General features: G+C 38.1%; 1 protein-coding gene across 2 annotated transcripts in view; it reads left to right on the top strand.

The window, feature by feature from the left end:
- The window catches only part of RPGRIP1L (RPGRIP1 like), a 100,596-nt gene extending 79,015 nt beyond the window's left edge, over positions 1-21,581 (top strand). For both annotated transcript variants that reach the window (XM_019012609.4, XM_055366794.2), the window contains exons 23-26: positions 3,833-4,016; positions 11,993-12,077; positions 17,421-17,554; positions 20,843-21,581. In XM_019012609.4, the coding sequence (XP_018868154.2) occupies positions 3,833-4,016; positions 11,993-12,077; positions 17,421-17,554; positions 20,843-20,955 (516 nt within the window). In that variant the 3' untranslated portion in view covers positions 20,956-21,581. The remainder of the gene's footprint in view (positions 1-3,832; positions 4,017-11,992; positions 12,078-17,420; positions 17,555-20,842) is intronic.
- The last annotated feature ends 629 nt before the right edge of the window (positions 21,582-22,210 follow it).

Here is a 22,210-nt window from a genome sequence, read left to right as displayed (position 1 = left end):
AAACAATGTCTGAAATGTATGCTTTCAACAATTCAGTGAATCATTGAGTGGTTTTTTTGTTTGTTTGTTTTTGAGACAGGGTCTCACCCTGTCACCCAGGCTACAGTGCATAGAGTGCAGTGGCAAGATCATGGCTCCCTACAGCCCCAACCTCTCAGGCTCAAGCGATCCTCCAACCTCAGCCTCCCAGGTAGCTGGGACCACAGGCACATGCCACTCCAAGGCCTGGCTATTTGTGTGTGTGTGTGTGTGTGTGTATGGTTTTTGTTTTGTTTTATTTTTTGGAGAGACGTGTTTTCACCGTGTTGCTCAGGCTGGTCTCCAACTCCTGGATCTGCCCCTCCTCGGCCTCCCAAAGTGCTGGGATTTACAAGCATGAGCCACTGCACCTGGCCAATTGTGGAGATATTTAGGAAGTAAAATGAGCAGGAATGGGTGACCTTTAGGATATAGTGGGTGTGAAAAAAATGGAAAGGCAAGGATGCTGCTGTGTCTTCTGGTTGTAGGGGACTAGGTGGATGGTGATGTCATCGGCTGAGATAGGAAATAACACAGTATGAATAGGTTTGGGGGAGAGGAGAGGGAATGAGTTCATTTCTGACATGCTGAGATGAAGTTGTCTATTATGCATTTAATGTGCTTCTTAATCTTAAGATTTTTTTTTTTTTTTTTTGAGACAGAGTCTCGCATTGTCTCCCGGGCTGGGGTGCAGTAGCGCCATCTCGGCTCACTGCAACTTTCGCCTCCCGGGTTCCAGCAATTTTCCTGCCTCAGCCTCCCAAGTAGATGGGATTACAGGTGCCTGCCACCACACCCAGCTAATTTTTTGTAATTTTAGCAGAGACGGGGTCTCACTATGTTGGCCATGCTGGTCTCAAACTCCCGACCTCATGATCCGCCCACCTCTGCCTCCCAAAGTGCTGGGATTATAGGCATGAGCCACTGCGCCGGGCCAATCTTCAGATATTTATACAAAATCTAGTTGAACTTTTTTTTTTTTTTTTTTTTTTTTGAGACGGAGTCTTGCTCTGTCTGCCAGGCTGGAGTGCAGTAACGCAATCTCGGCTCACTGCAAGCTCCGCCCCCCGGGTTCACGCCATTACCCTGCCTCAGCCTCCCGAGTAGCTGGGACTACAGGTGCCCGCCACCACACCCGATTGATTTTTTGTATTTTTAGTAGAGACGGGGTTTCACCGTATTTAGCCAGGATGGTCTTGATTTCCTGACCTCGTGATCCGCCCGCCTCAGCCTCCCAAAGTGCTGGGATTACAGGCGTGAGCCACAGCGCCCGGCCTAGTTGAACTTTTTAATCAGAGGGGCTTGAACACAACCAGAATTGTTCCAGCATTGAAAAATAAATTGTCTAGCATCATTTGTCAAAATTTATGTTTGGAAAATTCTTTATTTAGAGCTTACTTTCTTAGATAAAAGCTGCTTAAAATGTACCCCTTTTAGGATTTATTTCAAGTTGATTCATGTAGCATTAAATGAATGAAGAAACAATAACTGATCATTTCTGCCAGGTGTATTGGTCAGAGAATTAAAAAGGACATTTGATCGAAGTAATGGCAGTAGTGTAGAGATCCAAAAAAAAAAAAAAAAAAATTTGACCAGAAATAAGATAGACATCATAAAAAGAATTTTAAAGTTATTTTATTTTTTTGATAATACAGTAAGTTTTCTTTTTTGTTGTTTTGGTGTTTGGGGTTTTGTTATTTTGTTTTTGTGTTTTGGCTAGGATCCAAGTGAATAGTTTTATCTAGGATTGTATTTTAAACTTTAAAGAGTTGCATGTAGTCTTATTTGACAGTCTAAATTGGTTCTTACAATAATGCAAGTTTTCATATGGGGATTGTAGAGCTAATATATTATTAATAAAATAACCACTTAGATAAATTTGATTCCCCTGCTATTTACAAGTTCATTTACTTCTTCATTAGGTTCTGTGATAAACAATTTTAAATTCCTCTTTTCACAGAGTAGAAATAAGTATGTATTGCACTTTTTTTCTTTTTATAGCTATTTTCCTTTAATTCTTTTGTGCAGAAACATAAATGTTGTATAAGATGTTATTGCTATAATTCTAAGTTTGTCAAATTCCAACTTATGTAGAAGACTTAACTATACATTATGCTACACTTGGACCAGAATTATAAAATATATGTATTACAGTATTTTCACTACCACAATACATTTTAAGGAAAAAAAATATCATTTAAAATATTTTCTTTACCATGTAGTCTTCAGCGAGCAGAGAAGGGGTTTTCTGAAGTGAGATTAGACAATAGAGCCAACTTCATTTTTTATGCACGTGAACGGAGAGGGCTTGAGGTTATTAGTTGAAACCGAGTAACCTTTCCAGGCTTTCATCTCTTTCTTTTCAAATTTGAATATGAAAAGCATATTCAAGTCAAAGACCATCACTTTAATGACATTTGGCAGTCATTTGATTTATTAGGTTTTAGAAAAAATTTTCCTTTAAATATTTCATCATACTATGCTAATCCTAGTAATATTGCCAGCTGCAGCCTTGTACCTGTATTAGTGGAGACAGAATGGTGTGGAATTTTCTCTGTCATCCTAGTAAAATTTCCATGAATCTACTGAATAATAAAATAACCTTATTGAAATATTCAGATTTGGGTTTTTAGTTAAAGTGTCTTAGAATACATAATAAAAGAAAATGTCTTTTGAAAGAAGGGGGTAAAATTACTTCATCAAATATTGAGAGGGTTTGACAGCAGTGGAAATTGTTCTTTATGGGAATATTTTTACAATAGGATACTTATGCTTTTCAATTTGATTAATTATATTATATGCTTTGAAATATCTAAGTAACCACTATGGTGAATTTACACACTGATTTAAATTTAACAATGAATTCCTAAAAGCTGGTCATATAAACAGGTCTTATTTTCAGGTTTTTCTAATTATTATTTGAAGTTATATAATTTATAGCATGTCTCTGAATTTAGTAAAATAGGATTTCGATACTAAAGGACAAACTTTAAATTGTAAAAAACAGATTTAACTGAGGAGTTACGTTGGTGTGATACAATTTCTAATCCTAGTCTATTAATTATTTGAAATCATTACTCAAGGAAACATTTGTAATTCCTGTGATAATGTCTATGACACCAAAATCTATTAAGCAAGGATTGAGGTGAAAATTAAACAAACACCTTTTTAGTTGTTAATTTTGTAAAAATAAAATTAAAGATAAATTATGAGAAAATGTTGTTCAAATTAGACATAAAATTGTTTCTTTTGCTTGAAAATTTATTATTTATTGAACAAAATATATTATGACAGAATATAAGAGAATGAACTGTAGTTTCTGCTCTAGTTAATATTGATTCATATAGCTACATATATTAGCATAATACCTATAAAGTGTTCAACAGGCTTTGATCTCCAAATAACTGAAACTTTCTCAGGTACTGTAGATTAAGTAAAGGCAGTGATAAACATGTACTTCATTACATAGTTTGAAACAAGGCCAACTTGTCATTCTGAAAGCAATCGGAGATGAAGATCTCATAATCTTCACTCCTGATAGACTACTAGTGGGGTATTTATAGCCTCAAATGTAAATCAGGAGACTATTGCCATGACACTGTTAACTTCAAACCCTGGGGCATTAGAATCTCATTCTGTGTCTCTGTCATGAATAATCTATCATGTGTAACATACAGTAGTGTACATTGCATTCAAGAAAAGAAGCCCATTGGCCTTCGTGTTTTATTTAAAATTGATAGTGGAAAGTAATAGTGGATCTTTTTGTTCAATTATTTTATTTCTTTGTTGTTTTTTGTTTTTGCTCTTTAAACAGCCATCAGAAAAAATTCGGATTGAGATCATAGCTCTAAGCCTTAATGATTCTCAAGTAACCATGGATGACACTATCCAACGGCTGTTTGTTGAGTGTCGATTCTACAGTCTTCCTGCTGAAGAGACACCCGTGTCGCTTCCAAAACCCAAGAGTGGGCAGTGGGTCTACTATAACTATAGCAATGGTATGTATGATTCATTTGTAATATAGACTTTTATGTTTGTCTTTTTTATTTATGAAAGAAGCGGAAAGAACAGAGAGAAAGTTTATTTCTCTAATATTCACATAAATTCATGGAAGTCTTGTCAGAATTGATTAATAAAAGTCAAACCAGTAGCATAAAGATTAAGAAAATAAAGTTGGGCCAGGCACAGTGGCTCACACCTGTAATCCTAGCACTTTGGGAGACCGAGACGGGTGGATCGCTTGAGCTCTGGAGTTCCAGACCAGCCTGGGCTACATGGCAAAACCTCGTCTCTACAAAAAAAAAATACAAAAATTAGCCAGGCATGGTGTTGCGCTCCTGTAGTCCCAGCTACTCAGGAGGCTGAAGGAGGAGGATTGCTTGAGCCTGGGAGGGTGAGCCTGCAGTGAGCTATGATCTTGCCACCGCACTCTTGCTTGAGTGACAAAGTGAGACCCTGTCTCAAAAAAGAAAAGAAAGTTGAAGTAATACCAAAGTTAAGAGAAAACAAAACAATGTGAAAAAATATTTCTAAGATGGTCCTGCTATGTCATAGTTCAACAGAAAAATGTCAGCTAGGTCTATAATTAGGAATTTAATTTAAATATATGATATTTCAAAGAAATATCTTTCAAAGAAGTCTTTTTTAATCATATGATTCGAAGCTTTCAATGTTCTATTTATTGTCTACCTTTCTGATCAATGTCATCACATGGATGTTTTTACAATACATGTATATATCTCTCTCAGTGTCTAGATGTTCAAGATTTTAATTGAGTGAAGCGTAAGTTCTTACTACACCTTTCATCATATAGCACACACATCCATTCATAGCAGCAGGCAGGTTTTCTGTCTTAGGGCTTGATCTAGCAGCCAGTTGACATGTAAGTTTACTGGACCAGCACAGACCCAATAGACACCTTATAAATTCTGAGATCAATCAACTTTATTGTGTGATTGTTAGTATATAATTGGAGAGGAATAAAAAATAATATCAGGCTACCATGACCCTAAGCTAAAACAGCTAATATGTTCTCCTAGAGCTCTACATTAAAACAAACCATAAAAATAGAGTGTTGTGTTATTTTTAGCAAAATGAGCCATCTCATGCTAGTTCATCACTACTATTTTTTTCCTCACTAATCTCAGAAATTGCATTTTAATCAACATGTATAACCATGCTGTTGTATCAGCAGGATTACAAATGCTCACAGTTACCTTTTTTTCCCCCATCTGGCATTTTTAGAAATATGTTCATTCCTCAAGACAGTAATCTTAAGTATCCAGAGATCTGGCCTAGTGGTCTAGTCCTCCCTTTATCCCCAATTTTTACTGTTATGTGAACTAAGGCAAGATGTTTAAATTTCATGATTCCTTGTTTTCTTATTTGAAAAGTAAGGTGCTTTCTAAGATCCACTTCAGCTTAAATTCTACAATAACAGGTGTGTTAAGAAATCACATGTGAAATAAGTAGTGTGGACAGGACAAGAATCTGATTCCTCCTTCATTTCATGCACTTGGTATAAAGAAAACATTTCCAAAAGTATTTTCTCAGGCTTCTTGGAAATCCTCAGTTGCAGAGTACCAGAAAAGAAAACCATATCAAAATATTATTAATATTCAACTAATTTTAACATTCAACTAATTTTAAGAAAGATACCCCAAGAAAAATGACAAACTCTTTGGCTTTTGTATTATTCTTTGTAAAGGTCAGGAGTAGAATATTTGGTTGGACTGGCAACAACATTGTTTTTTAGAGATTAATTGTGTATTGAGAAACTTGGCCATGTCAAGGAGTAGATGTTTCCATTTGCTTGAAGAGCAATACAAATCTTTCTTTAGCTCAAACTGTGATATATGCTCAAATGGCCCAAATTTTGTGCATTCTCACTTGGTTACCTATAGGTCTGTTTGGGGTGTTTTGTTAGTTGCGCTTTTTTTTTTTTTTTTTTTTTTTTGTGAGGCAGGGTCTGGCGCTATTGCCCAGGCTGGAGTGCAGTGGCACAATCTTGGCTTACTGCAACCTCCACTTCCTGGGTTTAAGCGATCCTTTCACCTCAGCCCCCGAAGTAGCTGGGATTACAGGGACACGCAGCCACACCCAGCTAATTTTTGTATTTTTGGTAGAGACGAGATTTCACCATGTTGCCAAGGCTGGTCTCAAACTCCTGACATCAAGTGTTCCACCTGCCTCAGCCTCCCAAAGTGCTGGTATTACAGGTGCGAGCCACCATGCCCAGCCTGGTTGTGCATTTTAGTTTGTTTTTTCTCTTTACTGCAGGGTATTTTATTGTCTAATTGGTATGTTAACAGTTACTTATGTTTTTAATGAATCAATCATTTGATAGCAGCAAGAAAACCAGTAATCTATTAGAAATGAATTCAGTAAAAATGTTTACTATACCTTTTTTTAGCTTCTCTTCCTATCTAATGAAATTTGACTGTGTAGAATTTTCAAGATTAATTGAAAATAATTTTAAGGATATTTTTCTGGGAGGAGGGGAAAGGAATGTACTCCGTGCTTAGAAGCAAACTAATGTTGTTTTATATCTGTTATATCTGAAAAAATGAGCTCCTAGGTCATCAGCAAATTTGAGAAATAATTAATATTAACCTGGTTGAATGCTTCATTTTTCATTTAAGTATGACATAATGAAAATGTTTATTTTAAAATTATTATATTTGCATCTCCATTGCAGGGGGATCTCCTTGAGTCTTTGGTTAATAAGTAACTATCTCATGTATATTATTGTAATGATTTACCATTCACTTGTTACCTGATACAGAAGGTCAATATAATGTAGACTTACATCTTCCAAATCTCATTAAATATTAATGGAAGTAATTTTATTTCCAAACTGACTTTTTAATTCAAATGGATAATTTAGAGGACAATTAGTACATGCTGTCTCCTGTTTGAACACCATGCAGTAGAGAGGTTAGCTGAACCTAGCAATGATTTTACCCTGCACTGTGACTTGAATCTGTACAAAAGAGACTTGTATGTTCAGGCCCAAATTAGGTACATAAAATGAGAGATGCAGACTAGTGATCCCCTAGATTATTCATAATTGAATTCAGTCTTTATTAAGAGGTGTTAAAACCAGTATAACCTACATACACAAAAATATATATCTCCTGGCTGGGCGTGGTGGCTCACACCTGTAATCCCAGCACTTTGGGAGGCTGAGGTGGACAGATCATGAGGTTGGGAGTTTGAGACCAGCCTGGCCAACATGCTGAAACCCCACCTCTACTAAAAATACAAAAATCGTCCTGGCATAGTAGCTCACACCTGAAATCCCAGCACTTTGGGAGGCGGAGGTGGGCAGATCACGAGTTTGAGACCAGCCTGACCAACATGGTGAAACCCCGTCTCTACTAAAAATACAAAAATTAGATGGGCATAGTGGCAGGCGCCTGTAATCCCAGCTACTCAGGAGGCTGAGGCAGGAGAATCGCTTGAACCCAGGAGACGGAGGTTGCAGTGAGCCGAGATCGTGCCACTGCACTCCAGACTGGGTGACAAAGCGAGACTCCGTCTCAAAAAAAAAAAAAAAAAAAAATATATATATATATATATATATATATATATATATATATATATTTTCTTAGAAATACCAACACTGAAAAACTAAAATTGAATTTACTTGCCAGACAGTGGTAGCAAGAACGAAACATTTGTATTGTATTGGGCCTGAAAATTTTGCTCAGAGAATGCTGAGAAAGCAAGAAAATAGTTTGGGAAAAAATAAGATTAATGGTAGGTCTGAAGAATGTTGTCTGGGCCGAATAAAGCCTACAATGGAATTGACAGTGGAAAGAAAAAGATTAATGAAATCATCCAAAGTTTTTATGAGACTTATACATGTCTGGACCCTTAGCCTCTAGGGATGGAACAGTCTGTCTTTTGGAACAATTGAAGTTTAATTCAAAAGATGAAGATGATGTGAAACATCAGATTTTGTGACTAATAGAAGGAGAAATTTGGCAAAGATAAGGATGATACGGATGATTACTCTTTAATACAAACATTATCTGAGATTCAGGGTTATCGACTCTTTATAATTAAGCCATCTGCATTTCTTCTGCCGTATGACATTGATCAGAATATAAGGATTTATGCAGCTTGCAGAAGTAAAGGATATGTTTTTAATGGTAGATGACTGAAGATCAACTAAAGTATTTGGACTACCAGTTTGTATCCTTTTTGAGACATATGCTTTCAGTAAGTTTATGTCAAAATCATACAAGTCCTAAACAAATGTGATTTCTGAGGAGAATGAAAGGTAAATACCTTAACTTTTGGAGAGTTCTGATACTTTTAATAATCACTAGAGTCACTTTTTATAGGATGTATTTCAAGTTTTGAAATTGTGAGTTTTTCTAACCATCTAGGGTTTTAGAATACTAAATGAACCATGGTTAGTCATAGGATATCATGACATAATCAGAGGCAGCCAAAGTGTTCCTGTTTCCCACGGTATTCAACCCAAAAGTGTTCACTAGCTCCTGATCCCATTTAAAAATTTGGCAAATGAATGTTGGGCCAAACAATGTTTCTCAATGTGTAGAACCCTCACCACCAGCAGCAATATCAACTGGAAACGTGTTAGAATTACAAATTCTCAGGCCCTAACCCAGAGCTACTGAACCAGAAACTCTGGGAATACAACTCAATAATCTGCATTTTAACAAGCCTTTTAAGGGGTTGTGATACACAATAAAGACTGAGAACCACTGGGCTAGATAAAGATGCCCAATCTAGGCCTTGTTTGTGGAAGCAGGAGAGCCATAGTTCCAACTTGGTACACTTTTGGAGAACTAAGCTTATTGGTAAGTAGCTGGAGTATTTTCAAAGAGAGTATTTTGAAAGTTTTCTGCCAAGAAATATGATTTGACACACCTAGACTAGGTATATCTAAGCAATTATTCCTTTATGAAACAAAAGAAAATGAGGTGACTTCCCTTGATATTGTTATGGAACATTCTCTTACCTTCTAGTCTTGTGTTAACAAAATAACTACAGCTTAAACAGGAAAACTTTGGCTTCATATGGAAGGAGAGGTTATGTAACATGGAGGTTAAGAGAGCAGACTTTTGAGGCTAACATTGCTGGATTCAAATTCTGGCTCTGCCACATTCTAACTAGGTAGTCTTGGGCAAACTCCTAACCTTCTCTGGATCTATTTAATCATCTGTAAAATGTGGGTCAGGTACTTAACCTGCATGATGACAGTAAAAGTATTGAGTGTAGTACCTAGCACATAAATATTACCCAGTAAATAGTGGCAATCATTTTTGTCTTTATTAAGAGAATAGGAAATATAGCATGTTGGCCAACTGGATAAAGCAGAAGCATAGGGAATCCCCAACGACACCACTTTTTAAAACCAATTTCAATGGTAAGGATGTTTAAAAAAGAAAAAGAAAAGATTGGGCCAGTCATGGTGGCTTACTCCTGTAATTCCAGCACTTTGGGAAGCCAAGACGGTAGGATCACTTGAGGCCAGGAGTTCAAGATCAGCCTGGGCAACATAGTGAGACTCCATCTCTACAAAAACTAAAAATTAGGTGGACATAGTGGTGCTCACCTGTAGTCCCAGCTACCAGGGGGAGGCTAAGGGCTAAGGTGGGAGGATCAGTTGAGCCCAGGAGTTCGAGGCTGCAGTGAGCTATGATCACACCACTGCACTCCAGCCTGGGTAACAGAGCAAGGCCCCCCATCTCTAAGAAAAAAAAAAAGGTAAATTTAGAATGACCCATATGGTCTAGCAATTTCACTTCTGGGTATATACCAAAAAGAATTGAAATCAAGAACTCAGATATTTGTATGCCCATGTTTAGAGCAGCATTATCCGTAATAGTCAAAGGTGGAAACAATCCAAATGTCTATCACAGGATAAGTGGATAAACAAAATGTGGTATATACATATGATGAAATATTATACAGCCTTAAGAAGGAATGAAATTTGACATATGCTACAAGATGTATGAATCTTGAGAACACCAATGCTAAATGAAATAAACTGGACACAAAAGGACAAATACTGTATGATTCCACTTATATGACATACTTCGGGGAGTCAGATTCATACAGACAAAAAGTGGAATGGTGGTTACCAGGGGCTGGGAAGAGGGAAGAATGGAAAGTTATTGATTAATGAGTATGGAGTTTCAGTTTGGGAAGATGAAGAAGTTCTGGAAATGGATAGTGGTGATCGTTGTACCACAATATGTAGGTATTTAATGCCACTAAACTGAATACTTAAATGTTAACTGTTAATTTAGGATGGTAAATTTTATGTTATGTATATTTTACCACAATAAAAAAATGATTTAAGCTATTGAAATTTATCAAATCTGGTCTAGGTTTAATTGGAAGACCCTTTATTTGGATACTGGCATTTGAAATTCAGTCTTTTTTTTTTAACCACTGAGATTACCCTTGTCTTCAAACTATGGAAGCCAGTATGACATAAAAGCTTTACAACTCTGAAGTCAAAAACAATATGATGTGCCACATCTTGAATTGGTAATTAACAGAAAAAAAAAAAATCCCATTTGGAAAAAAAGTTCCCCTTTAGTGTTGTGTACTGGCAGCCTCTAAAAAACGAAGTCTGTCTTCCAGTGATCTGTTAGCGTGACTTTTTGGCATTGATAAATTAAAAAAAATACTCTGAACCTTTGAATCTGTATTAATTTCTATAAACTTCAGTAACCTATATAACTAGCCACATTTACTAATATGATATCATGCAAAGAGCAGTAAGCTAGGAGCTGGTGTTTGACTTTGGCTATCCAGAGTTGATTATTAACTTGGTTATTATGTCTTGGATGATTCTTCTCTGAAACCACTAACCCACCCCTATACCCGTACCTTTATGTCTCTCCCGCCTTGTGCCTACTCAGTGCCTTTGGCCCTCAGTTAATATTTGCTCAACTGAGCCAAACAAACGAGTTGATAGCATCATAATTTGGAATTGAACTAAAATTGTTCAGGGAAACATTTTCAACATAAAAGATGTTTGTTCCTGGCAGAGCCTAAGGAGAACTGGCTTTAGAACTATCATGATATCTTTCACCCATTGCGTGCTTTTGACCAGGAATAATCTCTAAGTTGAGATCTGGTCACAGGGGAGCCTTTACATCCAAAATGGTGTATGAAAAAGAAATGTCTTCAGAAGCTGATGCGTGGCTGAAAGTCTGCCGAACTGGGAACAAATAATCAGGATGAAAATTGTACTGTTCGCACATTGAAATGCCATTTTCCCAAAGTGCAGATGCTTACTTACAATGTCAAGTGTTCACCGTCTTCTTTCTGTTGAGACTTGAGGTCAGTTATCTAATCTCATGCTTCAGCCCAGTGAGGTCTGGCCACATTCCTCGATGCCAGCATGTGCCTTTAAAACCAAAAACCTCACACCCTAAAAAGCCTTTCTCTCCCTGCACGTTTCTCTCCCATACCCCTCCCCAGCAGGCGTCAGCCTGCGGATTTCCTCAACCCAATACACTAGACGCCTCTTTTATTGCATGTTGTGGCAGGAGAGAAGGATTAAATTACTGAGGCTGTCAGGAAGGACAAGCAGTCTGCCATACATTATCATTATCACTTGCTTCTTGGGTGAAAGAAAATGCAGTAAATCCCTCAAATACAAAGCAATAAAGACCGTTGACTTTTACTGTCATGACTGCCAGTGCCATTAACAGGCAGTGACAGTGATGTGGCACTCTTAGATGTTGCTTGTATCTTTTCTGACAATGTGCACATAAACCTGCCAGTGACATGACATTAGATCACATGACTACTCAGATTTGATTCTGGTTTCTGGAGCTGTTTTCTTTTCCCAGGCATGCAAGTGAGGTGGCATGACTTGTGTCTTTAAAAACAGGTATTTTAAAAAATACAGAATGGTACTAATGTAGCCTATTCCTGAGTGACTTCCTTTTTGGCATTTTTTTTTCTTTTGGTATAGTGATCTACGTGGATAAAGAAAACAACCAAGCAAAGAGAGACATCTTAAAAGCTATACTACAAAAACAAGAGATGCCTAATAGAAGGTATGTTTTGGCAGTCCAAATAATCTAATGGTTTACATAAAGTAGATCTCTGTAGCAGGACGTGGTTAAAATAAAAGGCACAAGATGAGGAAGCCGAACATCGGGGTTCTCTGACTCACTCTGTATCCTCGAATGAGTACGGGATCTCTGTAGATCGCCTTCCTCCTAGAAATTTAATGGCCCTTCCTACTATACAAAGTAATTGTAATGACTTGGAACACCAAAGACTGGACAACATGTATAAAGTATCCTATTGCCACTCCTGTAGTTATAAAGACTGTAACAGGTTGAAAGGTGGGTACACTCTGGAGTCACATGCCTTGGGTATAAATTCTTGCCCTATTGCTTACTAGCTGACTGACCTCAGACAAGTTACCTAACCTTCTTGCACCTCTCTTCCTTCAACTTTAAAATGGAGATGATAACACCATAGAGGGTTGGTGTGAGGATTAAATGAGATAATATATGTAACACAGATAGTATAGTACCTGACACATAGCACACAGTGAGTGTTAATTGCAATCATTGTAAGTAGTGACATTAATATTATTGTTTGTAATGGCTCATCAGCCTTTCAGACTAATTTGTATCTTACTATCACTGTTTAATAAGCCATCATTTCATTATTATTTTTGAAGGCATTTTTTTTCTAATTTAAATAGGATTCCTTGCAATTCTGGTTCAGTAGAGAAAATACATTTATATAATTTTCAGAAGAAAGAAAAAAAAACTGATCTTAAAAAGTTAGTGCTTCTGTGTGAGCTTCTGCCGCAGAGTTTGAGGAGTTACCTCTGTGCTGCTTATTAACCGCAAACTGGTTTCTCCAGTGCCCCTTGCTGGCCGTCCTCTCTCAGCTTGAGTACCCCTTTTCTGTCTCCATTGCCCACTTCTCCTTGCCTTATGACCTACTGATGACACAGCCTCTCACTGCCTCAAAAACAGTGCTGACTCTGCCACCTTAGGAGACTCAAGTTCTTTCCTTTCCAGAGGGCCATAAAGTGAATGTTAAAGACATATTTTTCAAAAGAGCTTCCAAACTAGCATTTTATCTTCTGTTTGAAGAAGAGAGACTGGAATGCTTAGCTCTCAGGATCTGATAATATAGCTTTATCACTATTCTTTCACTAGCTTTCTGAGGCTCTACTTTTCCCAGGATGGTAATCACTCAGGTTTGACTTGCTTCAGCTTCTTTCAGGGCCCCCTTCAAAACCACCAGTGCCCCAGGGTTATCCCAGGTCATGAGTGACGAGGGAATAAACAGCACTGGCCATGGCATCTGCTTCCCTACAGTCAGCAAGCTGCGCCATGGCTGTCTAGGATGGAGCTCAGTTCCCATGGACAAGTCCTGGGCTGTGATTCAGTAGCCTATTCAGTCTTATTTGTCTGCCTCTGTGTTCGCTTTGTTTCTGAAATGTGAGATCATATTGGGAGACAACATTTTTTTTATCCCAAAAGTGTTTATTTAAAAAATTTAAAAGCAAGTTCTGCTTTTGTGTTAGACCTGCCTTTCCTCAGAGGACCCACTTATTTGTACCAGAATAGATTAAGAAATTTAAAAAGGCCAGATGTGGTGGCTCATACCTGTAATCCCAGCACTTTGGGAGGCCAAGGCAAAAGGATCCCTGGCACCCAGAAGTTAGAGACTGGCCTGAGCAACATAGTGAGACTCCCCATCTCTACTAAAAATTAAAAAAGAAAAAATTAGCCAGGCATGGTGGCATGCACTGGTAGTCCCAGCTACTGTGAAGGTTGAGGAGGAAGGACCGCTTGAGCCCAGGAGTTCGAGCTTGCAGTGAGCAATGGTTGTGCCACTGTACTCCAACCTGGGTGAGAGAGCAAGACCCTGTCTCAAAAAAAGAGAAAAGTCCACAGTAACTATAATGACTCCCACTCTCCCATGGTTGTTTCTGCAAACACCCCCCAAAGAAACAAATGTTCATGTCATTTTTGAGAAAGATAGAGAGGTATTGCAGGTGCCAAGTGACTGGCTCAGGGCTTCCAACCATGGGTGAGTGTTTGAGTGCTGGCCGTGCACTCCTCGAACCACCATGGGAGTGGATGGCCCCATTGACTGTTCTCCCTCAACAGTATCATTGTCCTAAGGGAAAGAGGCGTTTACATGTATGTTTTTCCACAGCCAAAAGCCAATTGTTATTCCAGCAAATGTTCTCACCTTTTTTAAATACTCAGAGGTCACATTATTTAAAGTAGCTCCTAGTTTATGAGAATCCATTTTCTCAGACAGCAACCCTGTTGAATATTGGTGATAACCTACAAAGTGACAGTTAGAGAAATTTGATGTATCTTCCCCGACATGTCTAAAGTTATAGACATTGTATAATAAATTATATATAGTACCTTTGCATGCCACCCCATGCTATATTTGCAAATATACACGTGTCACTTTAAAAAGGGAGGTAACATATTGAAATGTGCCTTCAAACAGTATTTATTTGAAGTCGTAGTTTAACACTGACTTAAGGTCCTTTTTTGGATTCAGTTTTTTCTTGTTAACAGTGTTCTGTTGAACAGATCCACCCCTGAGGAAGACAGATGATGATAATAGACAGATAAATGAATTACATCTACAAAGACTAAGAGAAAATCAAAAAGTTAAATGCCAAAATAGAAAGTAACAGTGAAAGCTGAATCAAATTCAGTGAATCCTCAGTAGTGAATCTGAGGAGGTGACACGTAAGCTGGTTCATGAAGGATAAGAGGACTCAGTCAGGTCACAAAAAGCTCAGAGAAGATCATTTCGGGCAAAGGGAACTCCAGGCATGAAGGAGTATAGAGAGATGTGTTCCAGGACCAGGCAGAGGTGGTTAGCAAGGCTGGTCTCACTGAGAAGTAGAGAGTGGCAGGAGAAAGAGGTGGGAAGAGGAGGCAGGAGTAGCTCAGGTAGCACTTCCTGTTCTTCCTTCCACCTGAGTGCTTGACATCTGCCCCCTGTGTCCATCCAGGTCCTCAGACTAGACTGTAAGCGTTCTTCCAGACATGGGACAAAGTTGGCCTTTTTGTTTTGGCAGTGTTGAAAGTAAGATAAAAGATTTGTGTGTGTGTCTTTTCGTTATTTTTTAAAAATTACTTTTAATTCTTAAATGATTTTAGTGTACTTTTCCTCCCTTTTCAGCTTAACTTTCTGGTTTCTTAATTTTGTTTTTGACATCTCATTTTTCTCTATATAGAATTTAAAGCCAGAAATATTGCATTTTTAAATTTCGAGTTCTTTCTCTGGCATTTAGAAGGCTTTCTTTTGCCACAGAATTCTCATATATTCAGTGGAGGTAATTGTCTGCATTTGTAAAGTGATACAGACATGATCCTTAGATATGAGACACTGTATGAAGATAACACTTAACATTATTATTACAGTCTGCATAGCCTCAGTCTTTTCTGTAAGTCTTGTGTTATAATATGTGCATTATATATTACTTTTAATTCCTCTTCTTCCAAGCAGTTTTAATTCTTCCTCTTTTCCTAACTCATTTTAGGAAAACTTCTTTCATAATCATTCATCTTACTTAATTGAATGATATAGTCAGTGTATAATTTGGGAATCTAACTAAATTTTCAATTGAAACAAGCTTTTCCGATGCCAAGTTTTTCTCTCCCCTTAGAAATGTAGAAGCATAAGCAACTCTATCTATATTAAAAATACTAGTAAAAAAAAGAGCAAACATTTACTCAGTGCTTACTGTGTTCCAGGCAACTGTTCACTTGTATCATCTCATTTGATCCTCAAAAGAGCCCTGTAAGATAAGTATAATTATCCCCATTCCACTGGTAAGGAAACTGAGATGAGAAAGGTTAAGTAATTTGTCTAAGGTCACACAGCTAAGCAGTAGGAAAGCAGGAATTTGAGCCCAGAATGGGTGCCCTTAACCACTCCATCTTAATCCTTCCATCTTATACATGTTATAAAAATTCCTTCGTACCACCTTGAAGGCCAAGATCTGTACTCTTTATAATTATTTTGTGAGTAGGTGTTAACTTTGATTTTGACCTAAAGGATTTCTATTTTCTAATAAAAACTTATTGCAGGCCAGGCGCGGTGACTCACGCCTGTAATCCCATTACTTTGGGAGGCCGAGGTGGGCAGATCACCTGAAATCAGGAGTTGGAGACCAGCCTGGCCAACATAGTGAAACCTCATCTCTACTAAAAATACAAAAATTAGCCAGATGTGGTGGCGGGCACCTGTAATCCCAGCTACTCGGGAGGCTGAGGCAGGAGAATTGCTTGAACCCAGGAGGCGGAGGTTGCAGTGAGCCAAGATTGCACCACTTCACTCCAGCCTGGGTGACAGAGCGAGACTCCATCTCAAAAAAAAACACAACAAACAAAAAAATTCTTATTGCTAGCTAAAAACAGAGACTTAGTAAAGGAATTCAATATAGAATACTTACTTTCAGCCAGTTGGTTAAATGTATTGTCATGTTTACCTATAAGCATTTGGAAAGGATTTTATTTGTGTTTTTCAAGGCATGATTTCTCAGAGATGTAGATTTTTATGTTTCTTGTTTTGTTTCTGATTTGGGATGGATGCATTTTGAAAAGTTTAAAATGGTAAAGTTTACAAGCATCTATGGTTTAAGCTATGCTGCCAAGACATATCAAAAGAGTACTTAACTGTAAATTCCTGTCATTTGGTCAATCCAAGTGCATTTGGCCTCCGCACAAGCCACTAATTTAAATCAGTTCCATCAGAACCCTACAATTATATGTCTTAAAGTAAAATAAAACTTGGATGCTATGATTGTAAGTTAAAGATTGCTCAAGTAATACAAACATTTGATATAGCTGTTGGGCAGAGTTACAACATTTATCTAACATGATTCAAAATGTTACCCTGAGAGCATGATCTCTGCCTTTTGTAGAACACATACAGTTTTGTTAAATTCCTTAGTAGCAACTCCAGAGTTGTGTGTTTCTACAGGAAATGTTACGTTTCTATGGAAAATGCTGACCATTTAACCTCCATGGTCTTTATTCACTTCATCCTTTTAGCCTTAAAAGTAGAGGTGTCAAAATATAATCAGATAGTATGTAATTGAGTGAACATCTGGTCCTTCTCTTTGCCTAGTAATTTTCTCAGATTATAGAGATAAATGTTAATCAGTGCTTAGAAAGTGGATTAGTGTTCATTTGAAGGTTGGGTGTTTTATAACAATTCTAATAGTTCATATAATAACTTATCTAGCCTAGTGTACCTTTCTTTTTATTGGGATAATTGGAAACTTTAACATTTTATACCTAGTGATAACACCCCATTTGGGAGTTTTGTCTCGTGGTGATTTCTTCTCACTTGGTGGTGACTTTCTCTGATCTCTGCCTTACCAGCCTTCGCTTCACCGTGGTCAGTGACCCTCCAGAGGACGAGCAGGACCTGGAGTGTGAGGACATTGGCGTGGCTCACGTCGACCTCGCTGACATGTTTCAGGAAGGGAGGGACCTCATTGAGCAAAATATCGATGGTATGGGTGAAAGTGTTGCTCAGTTTGTGCAACCAACAATTGCTGAACTCCAAACTCTTTATTAAAACCTTCTTTTTGCTGGCTCCAAGGGTGCTGAGTCACACGTTACTTGAATCCTTTACAACTCAAGTTGACGCCTTGGTGAAGCTGAAGCGTCTTCCTATATCCTTTTCCTGTCCTCCCCCCTGCTTTCCTTTGAATCAACAGCAATTGTAAAATAATTAATTTAGCTTCACAAGGAATTATTCATTTGTTAGTATTGAGTGAATATGTGAAAAAAAGTTGGCCATTGGAATTTTTTTTTTTCTGAGACAGAGTTTTGCTCTGTCACCCAAGTTGGAGTGCAATCTTGGCTCACTGCAGCCTCGACTTCCCAGGCTCAAGCAATTCTCCCACCTCAGCCTCCCAGGTATCTGGGACTACAGGCGTGCATCACCACGCCCGGCTAATTTTTTTGGTATTTTTTATAGAGACAGGGTTTCATCATGTTGCCCAGGCTGGTCTGGAACTCCTGGGCTCAAGTGATCTGCCCACCTAGGCCTCCCAAAATGCCAGGACTACTGGCGTGAGCCACCACGCCTGGCCACATGTTTTTCTAGGGTTGTTTATGGAAGCCAGATTTCAGCTAAGACTTAACCTTCAGGATGTTATTCTGTTAATGTTTATGGAAGCCTTATTTCTGTTAAGGTACTTAACCTTAAACATGTTATTCTGAGTGATCCTGATAATGTCTTTCTCAAGGCTTCTCTTTAATTTAGTGTTGCAATATAGTGATACAGTCAAAGCAAGGAAGTAGCTTTGATCCTTTATTTCCCACCAGGATTTTGTGAGGAGTAATGACATTTGATCTGTTCCTGACAAATGTGCTGTCCTGGATTTTTAACTTACTAGTTGTGATTCCCAACAATGCTTAATTTCTACTCTCTATTCTTCTGTATTTAGAACATGCTAAATTGTTTTATTAATCAGACTTTTAAAAATCATAATCAGGGATAGCCTAGGCTTTATGTAGTAAATAGAGAAATAAGGCTGATTCCTAGTCCTGTTTGTTAAGTTAGCAGAGCCATCTTTGGAAAAATGTGCATGACTTGTTTACATATTCACTTGTGCATTCAACAAACACTGAAGTGAGCACCTCCTATGTGCCAGGCATTCTGCTTACGCTGTAGTTCAGCCCTGGTTCGTTGTCAAGCTGCTTGTCCTAGGTATGTGTCAAGTGCTGAAAAGTCAGGCTCAAGCCAAATAATTAACCAAATTAGACCAAATAACCAAATTAAAAACTTCTTCTGGGAAATCTTTATAAACTATACATTTCTAACCACGTGGCAGTTGGTCCCAACTTTGGCACAGAGAAAAAGATGAGAGGATTGAAATATTAACCTGAACCCTTTTAAAGACTACCAGGACCAAGAAAGTCTGACAAAAATACCAAAATTATCCTTGCTTTACATTCTTCGTATTTTTTCCAGATGGCTGTTTAGCAACCCATCTTCTTCTGAGAGACCACATATGACCCACTGATCTGACATAGTCAGCTATTGTGGCCATGTTTTGGGAAAGATCCAAAAGATTAGGTATAAATGAGGTTGGGATTTTAATGCTTTGTTCTGCAGCAAGCATAAAAGTGAAAAGTCCCAAAGCAGAGATGACAGCTCCAGGGAATGAGCTGGGGACCACTCATGCCATTTTGACTTACCCAATGCTCAGTTTCTGCACCTAACTCTTTGTGTATCAAGTTTTAAGGCTTTCTAACAAATTTTCTTGGAATTAAACACACACACACACACACACACACACACATTAAAGTTCAAGGAAAACCATAAGGAATTATAAACTGGAAACTAAGCCAGGTGTGGTGGCTCACACCTGTAATCCCAGCACTTTGGGAGACCAAGGCAGGTGGACTGCTTGAGCTCAGGAGTTTTAAGACCAACCTGGGCAACATGGTGAAACCCCATCTGTACAAGAAAATATATAAGTTAGCTGGGCATGATGGTGCCCAACTGTAGTCCAGCTACTCAGGAAGCTAAGATGGGTGGTTGGCTTGACCCTTGGAGGCAGAGGTTTCAGCGAGCCCAGATTGCACCACTGCACTCCAGCCTGGGTGACAGAGCCAGACACTGTCTAAAAGAAAAAAACAGAAACTATATGAAGACTCATAAGTGATAAGTGCTATCAGACTTACAAAAATCCAGGTTTCTGGCCTTGAGTCACTAGCCATTATCATTGTCCACAGAGGGATGGAGTCTCAGGTATTGAATCGGCATCCCATTTGGCTTCCACCACTGAGCTCAGAGAATGCCCATGGCTCCAGCCAAACAGTCTACCTTCGGGGCTGGGTGCAGTGGCTCAGGCCTCTAATCCTAACACTTGGGGAGGCCACAGTGGGGGAATCACTTGAGCCCAAGATCTACCTTTGGGACACCACTGAAAGTAGTGGTCCCTCTTCCAAGAAAATCCCACATATACTCAAACCCACAGATCTTAAGATTCTTGGGTCTGCCATTTTAATCTTTTCTAATTTCACATAAAATCTATTTTAAATGAAATGTTTTCCTCAGAAAGATAAATAACTAATTCAAGCTATGATCATGTAACATCTATACAGTGGTTTGCCATTCTGAAACACTGTATACATTATCATAAATTCCCTTTAGACTTACTCCTTACTAGCTTAAAAATTCTTTTTTTTTTTTTCTTTGAGAAGGAGTCTCGCTTTTGTCTCTCAGGCTGGCGTGCAGTGGCATGATCTCGGCTCACCGCAACCTCCACCTCCCAAGTTCAGGCGATTCTCCTGCCTCAGCCTCTTGAGTAGCTGGGACTACAGGCATGCACCACCATGCTCGGCTAATTTTGTATTTTTAGTAGAGACAGGGTTTCTCCATGTTGGTCAGGCTAGTTTCAAACTCTCAACCTCAGGTGATCACCTCACCTCGGCCTCCCAAAGTGCTGAGATTACAGGCATGAGCCACCACGCCCGTCGACTAGCTTAAAAATTCTGATTGTGTGTGAGGGTCATTATCCTAGAGGCTTTCACTAGGTAAACTTCAGGATTAGCTCATTAGTTTTAGCTCCACAAGCAATATGTACAGGTCCATGCAGTACGTCTCAAATGCACATCTCCATGCACACATGACAAGGTTTATTCTTTAGATACCCAAGATGCCAGTCAACTTTGGACTTCTGTAGAACTATTTTCATCTTTTCAACTACTGTTTCTGTCTGCGAGCCTTTCCAAAGAAAAATCTGTTGAATGATATTAACACTTTCCTGCTCTTTTCTCCCTAGTTTTTGATGCACGAGCAGATGGTGAAGGTATTGGCAAGCTCAGGGTAACAGTCGAAGCTCTCCATGCCCTCCAGTCTGTCTACAAGCAATACAGAGATGACTTGGAGGCTTGAAAGCAAATGCTCCAGAGGCATCTCCTACTCCTCAGTAAATGCTCACATGAAAGTTCCTACATGAGATTTTTGTAATTACTCTGGTGTATATAATCTATAATTCATGGGAAGCTGGGAGCGGGGAGACCTGGGTTTGAGGTGTTGAAGTTTTGTATACTTTTTCATTTGTTTATTTCTCTATTCCCTCCTTCTCATAACTGCCACCCCTCAGGACTTAAGTTCTCCATAATGGGCAGTACCTTCTCAATAATTTATACCTACATGATAGCGTGAGAAAGTCTATTTGCATTTTCAACATTTTCTTAGGAAGAACTGAAATGCAATTCCCATTTTTATTTTTAATAAGCAAAAGCATAAATCTTAGAAAACCTATGAAAAAGAAATACTTTTATGTTATCCCTAATCGTCCCACTAAATGGAATGCCTATGATTAGCTTCATTAAGAGTTTTATACTGTGAAGATTTTATTAGAAGCAATGTATGAAAATTACTTGGATTAATGTGTTAATCTTCCTCTTTAAAATGCTAATATCCATTTTATGCACATTAAACCTCAGTATGCATTTTCTTTGATGCATGCAGTTTCTATCAATTAAATATAAAGAATGAAACTTAGCACCAACTTATTCAATGACTGCAAGTTTTTTGTCTTTCTTTCTTAAAAGTTCGTTCTATTTGTATTATTTTCATACATTTGTAATGGTGATCCAGGGATGTATATATAAAAAGGAGATAGGTATATAGATAGATGTGAAATTTACACGTTGAAAACTTAGTATATGACACAGAAAGAAATTATGAAAAGTATAACTCAAATTCTGATATGCTTAGTTAGACGTGAAAGGAGTATCTTTTTATCATTTTTTAAATTTACATCAAGCCAGTACAGTGCCGGGGTGTATCTGGGTAACCAGATCCTCAAAAAGCAGCTCTGAAAGTTAATTTTCTAGCTTTTACCCAATCTCACTGAAGGATTTAATTGATATTTTTAATGGAGCTGTGAATCAATGCTGCAAAGGAATTGTCTCTAGAGGTCTAGGATATAATGCATTTCATTTTTTAATTTACTTTTTTATTTGTCATTTTCTTCAAAGGATTTTTATAGGCTGTGGGTTTTCACTGTTTGCAAACAGGCTATGTTCCTTCTTAAGCATATGTAAAGTATTCAGGGAGATAAGTAATTTATTAGAATCTACCTAATTTGCCGTGATATATTAAATCTCTGCTTCAGTGATCACAGACCATTTCATTTAGA

The sequence above is a fragment of the Gorilla gorilla genome, chromosome 18 (assembly GCF_029281585.2).
Source record: "Gorilla gorilla gorilla isolate KB3781 chromosome 18, NHGRI_mGorGor1-v2.1_pri, whole genome shotgun sequence".
Taxonomy (NCBI): Eukaryota; Metazoa; Chordata; class Mammalia; order Primates; family Hominidae; genus Gorilla; species Gorilla gorilla.
This window is presented reverse-complemented; position numbering and strand designations above follow the sequence as displayed.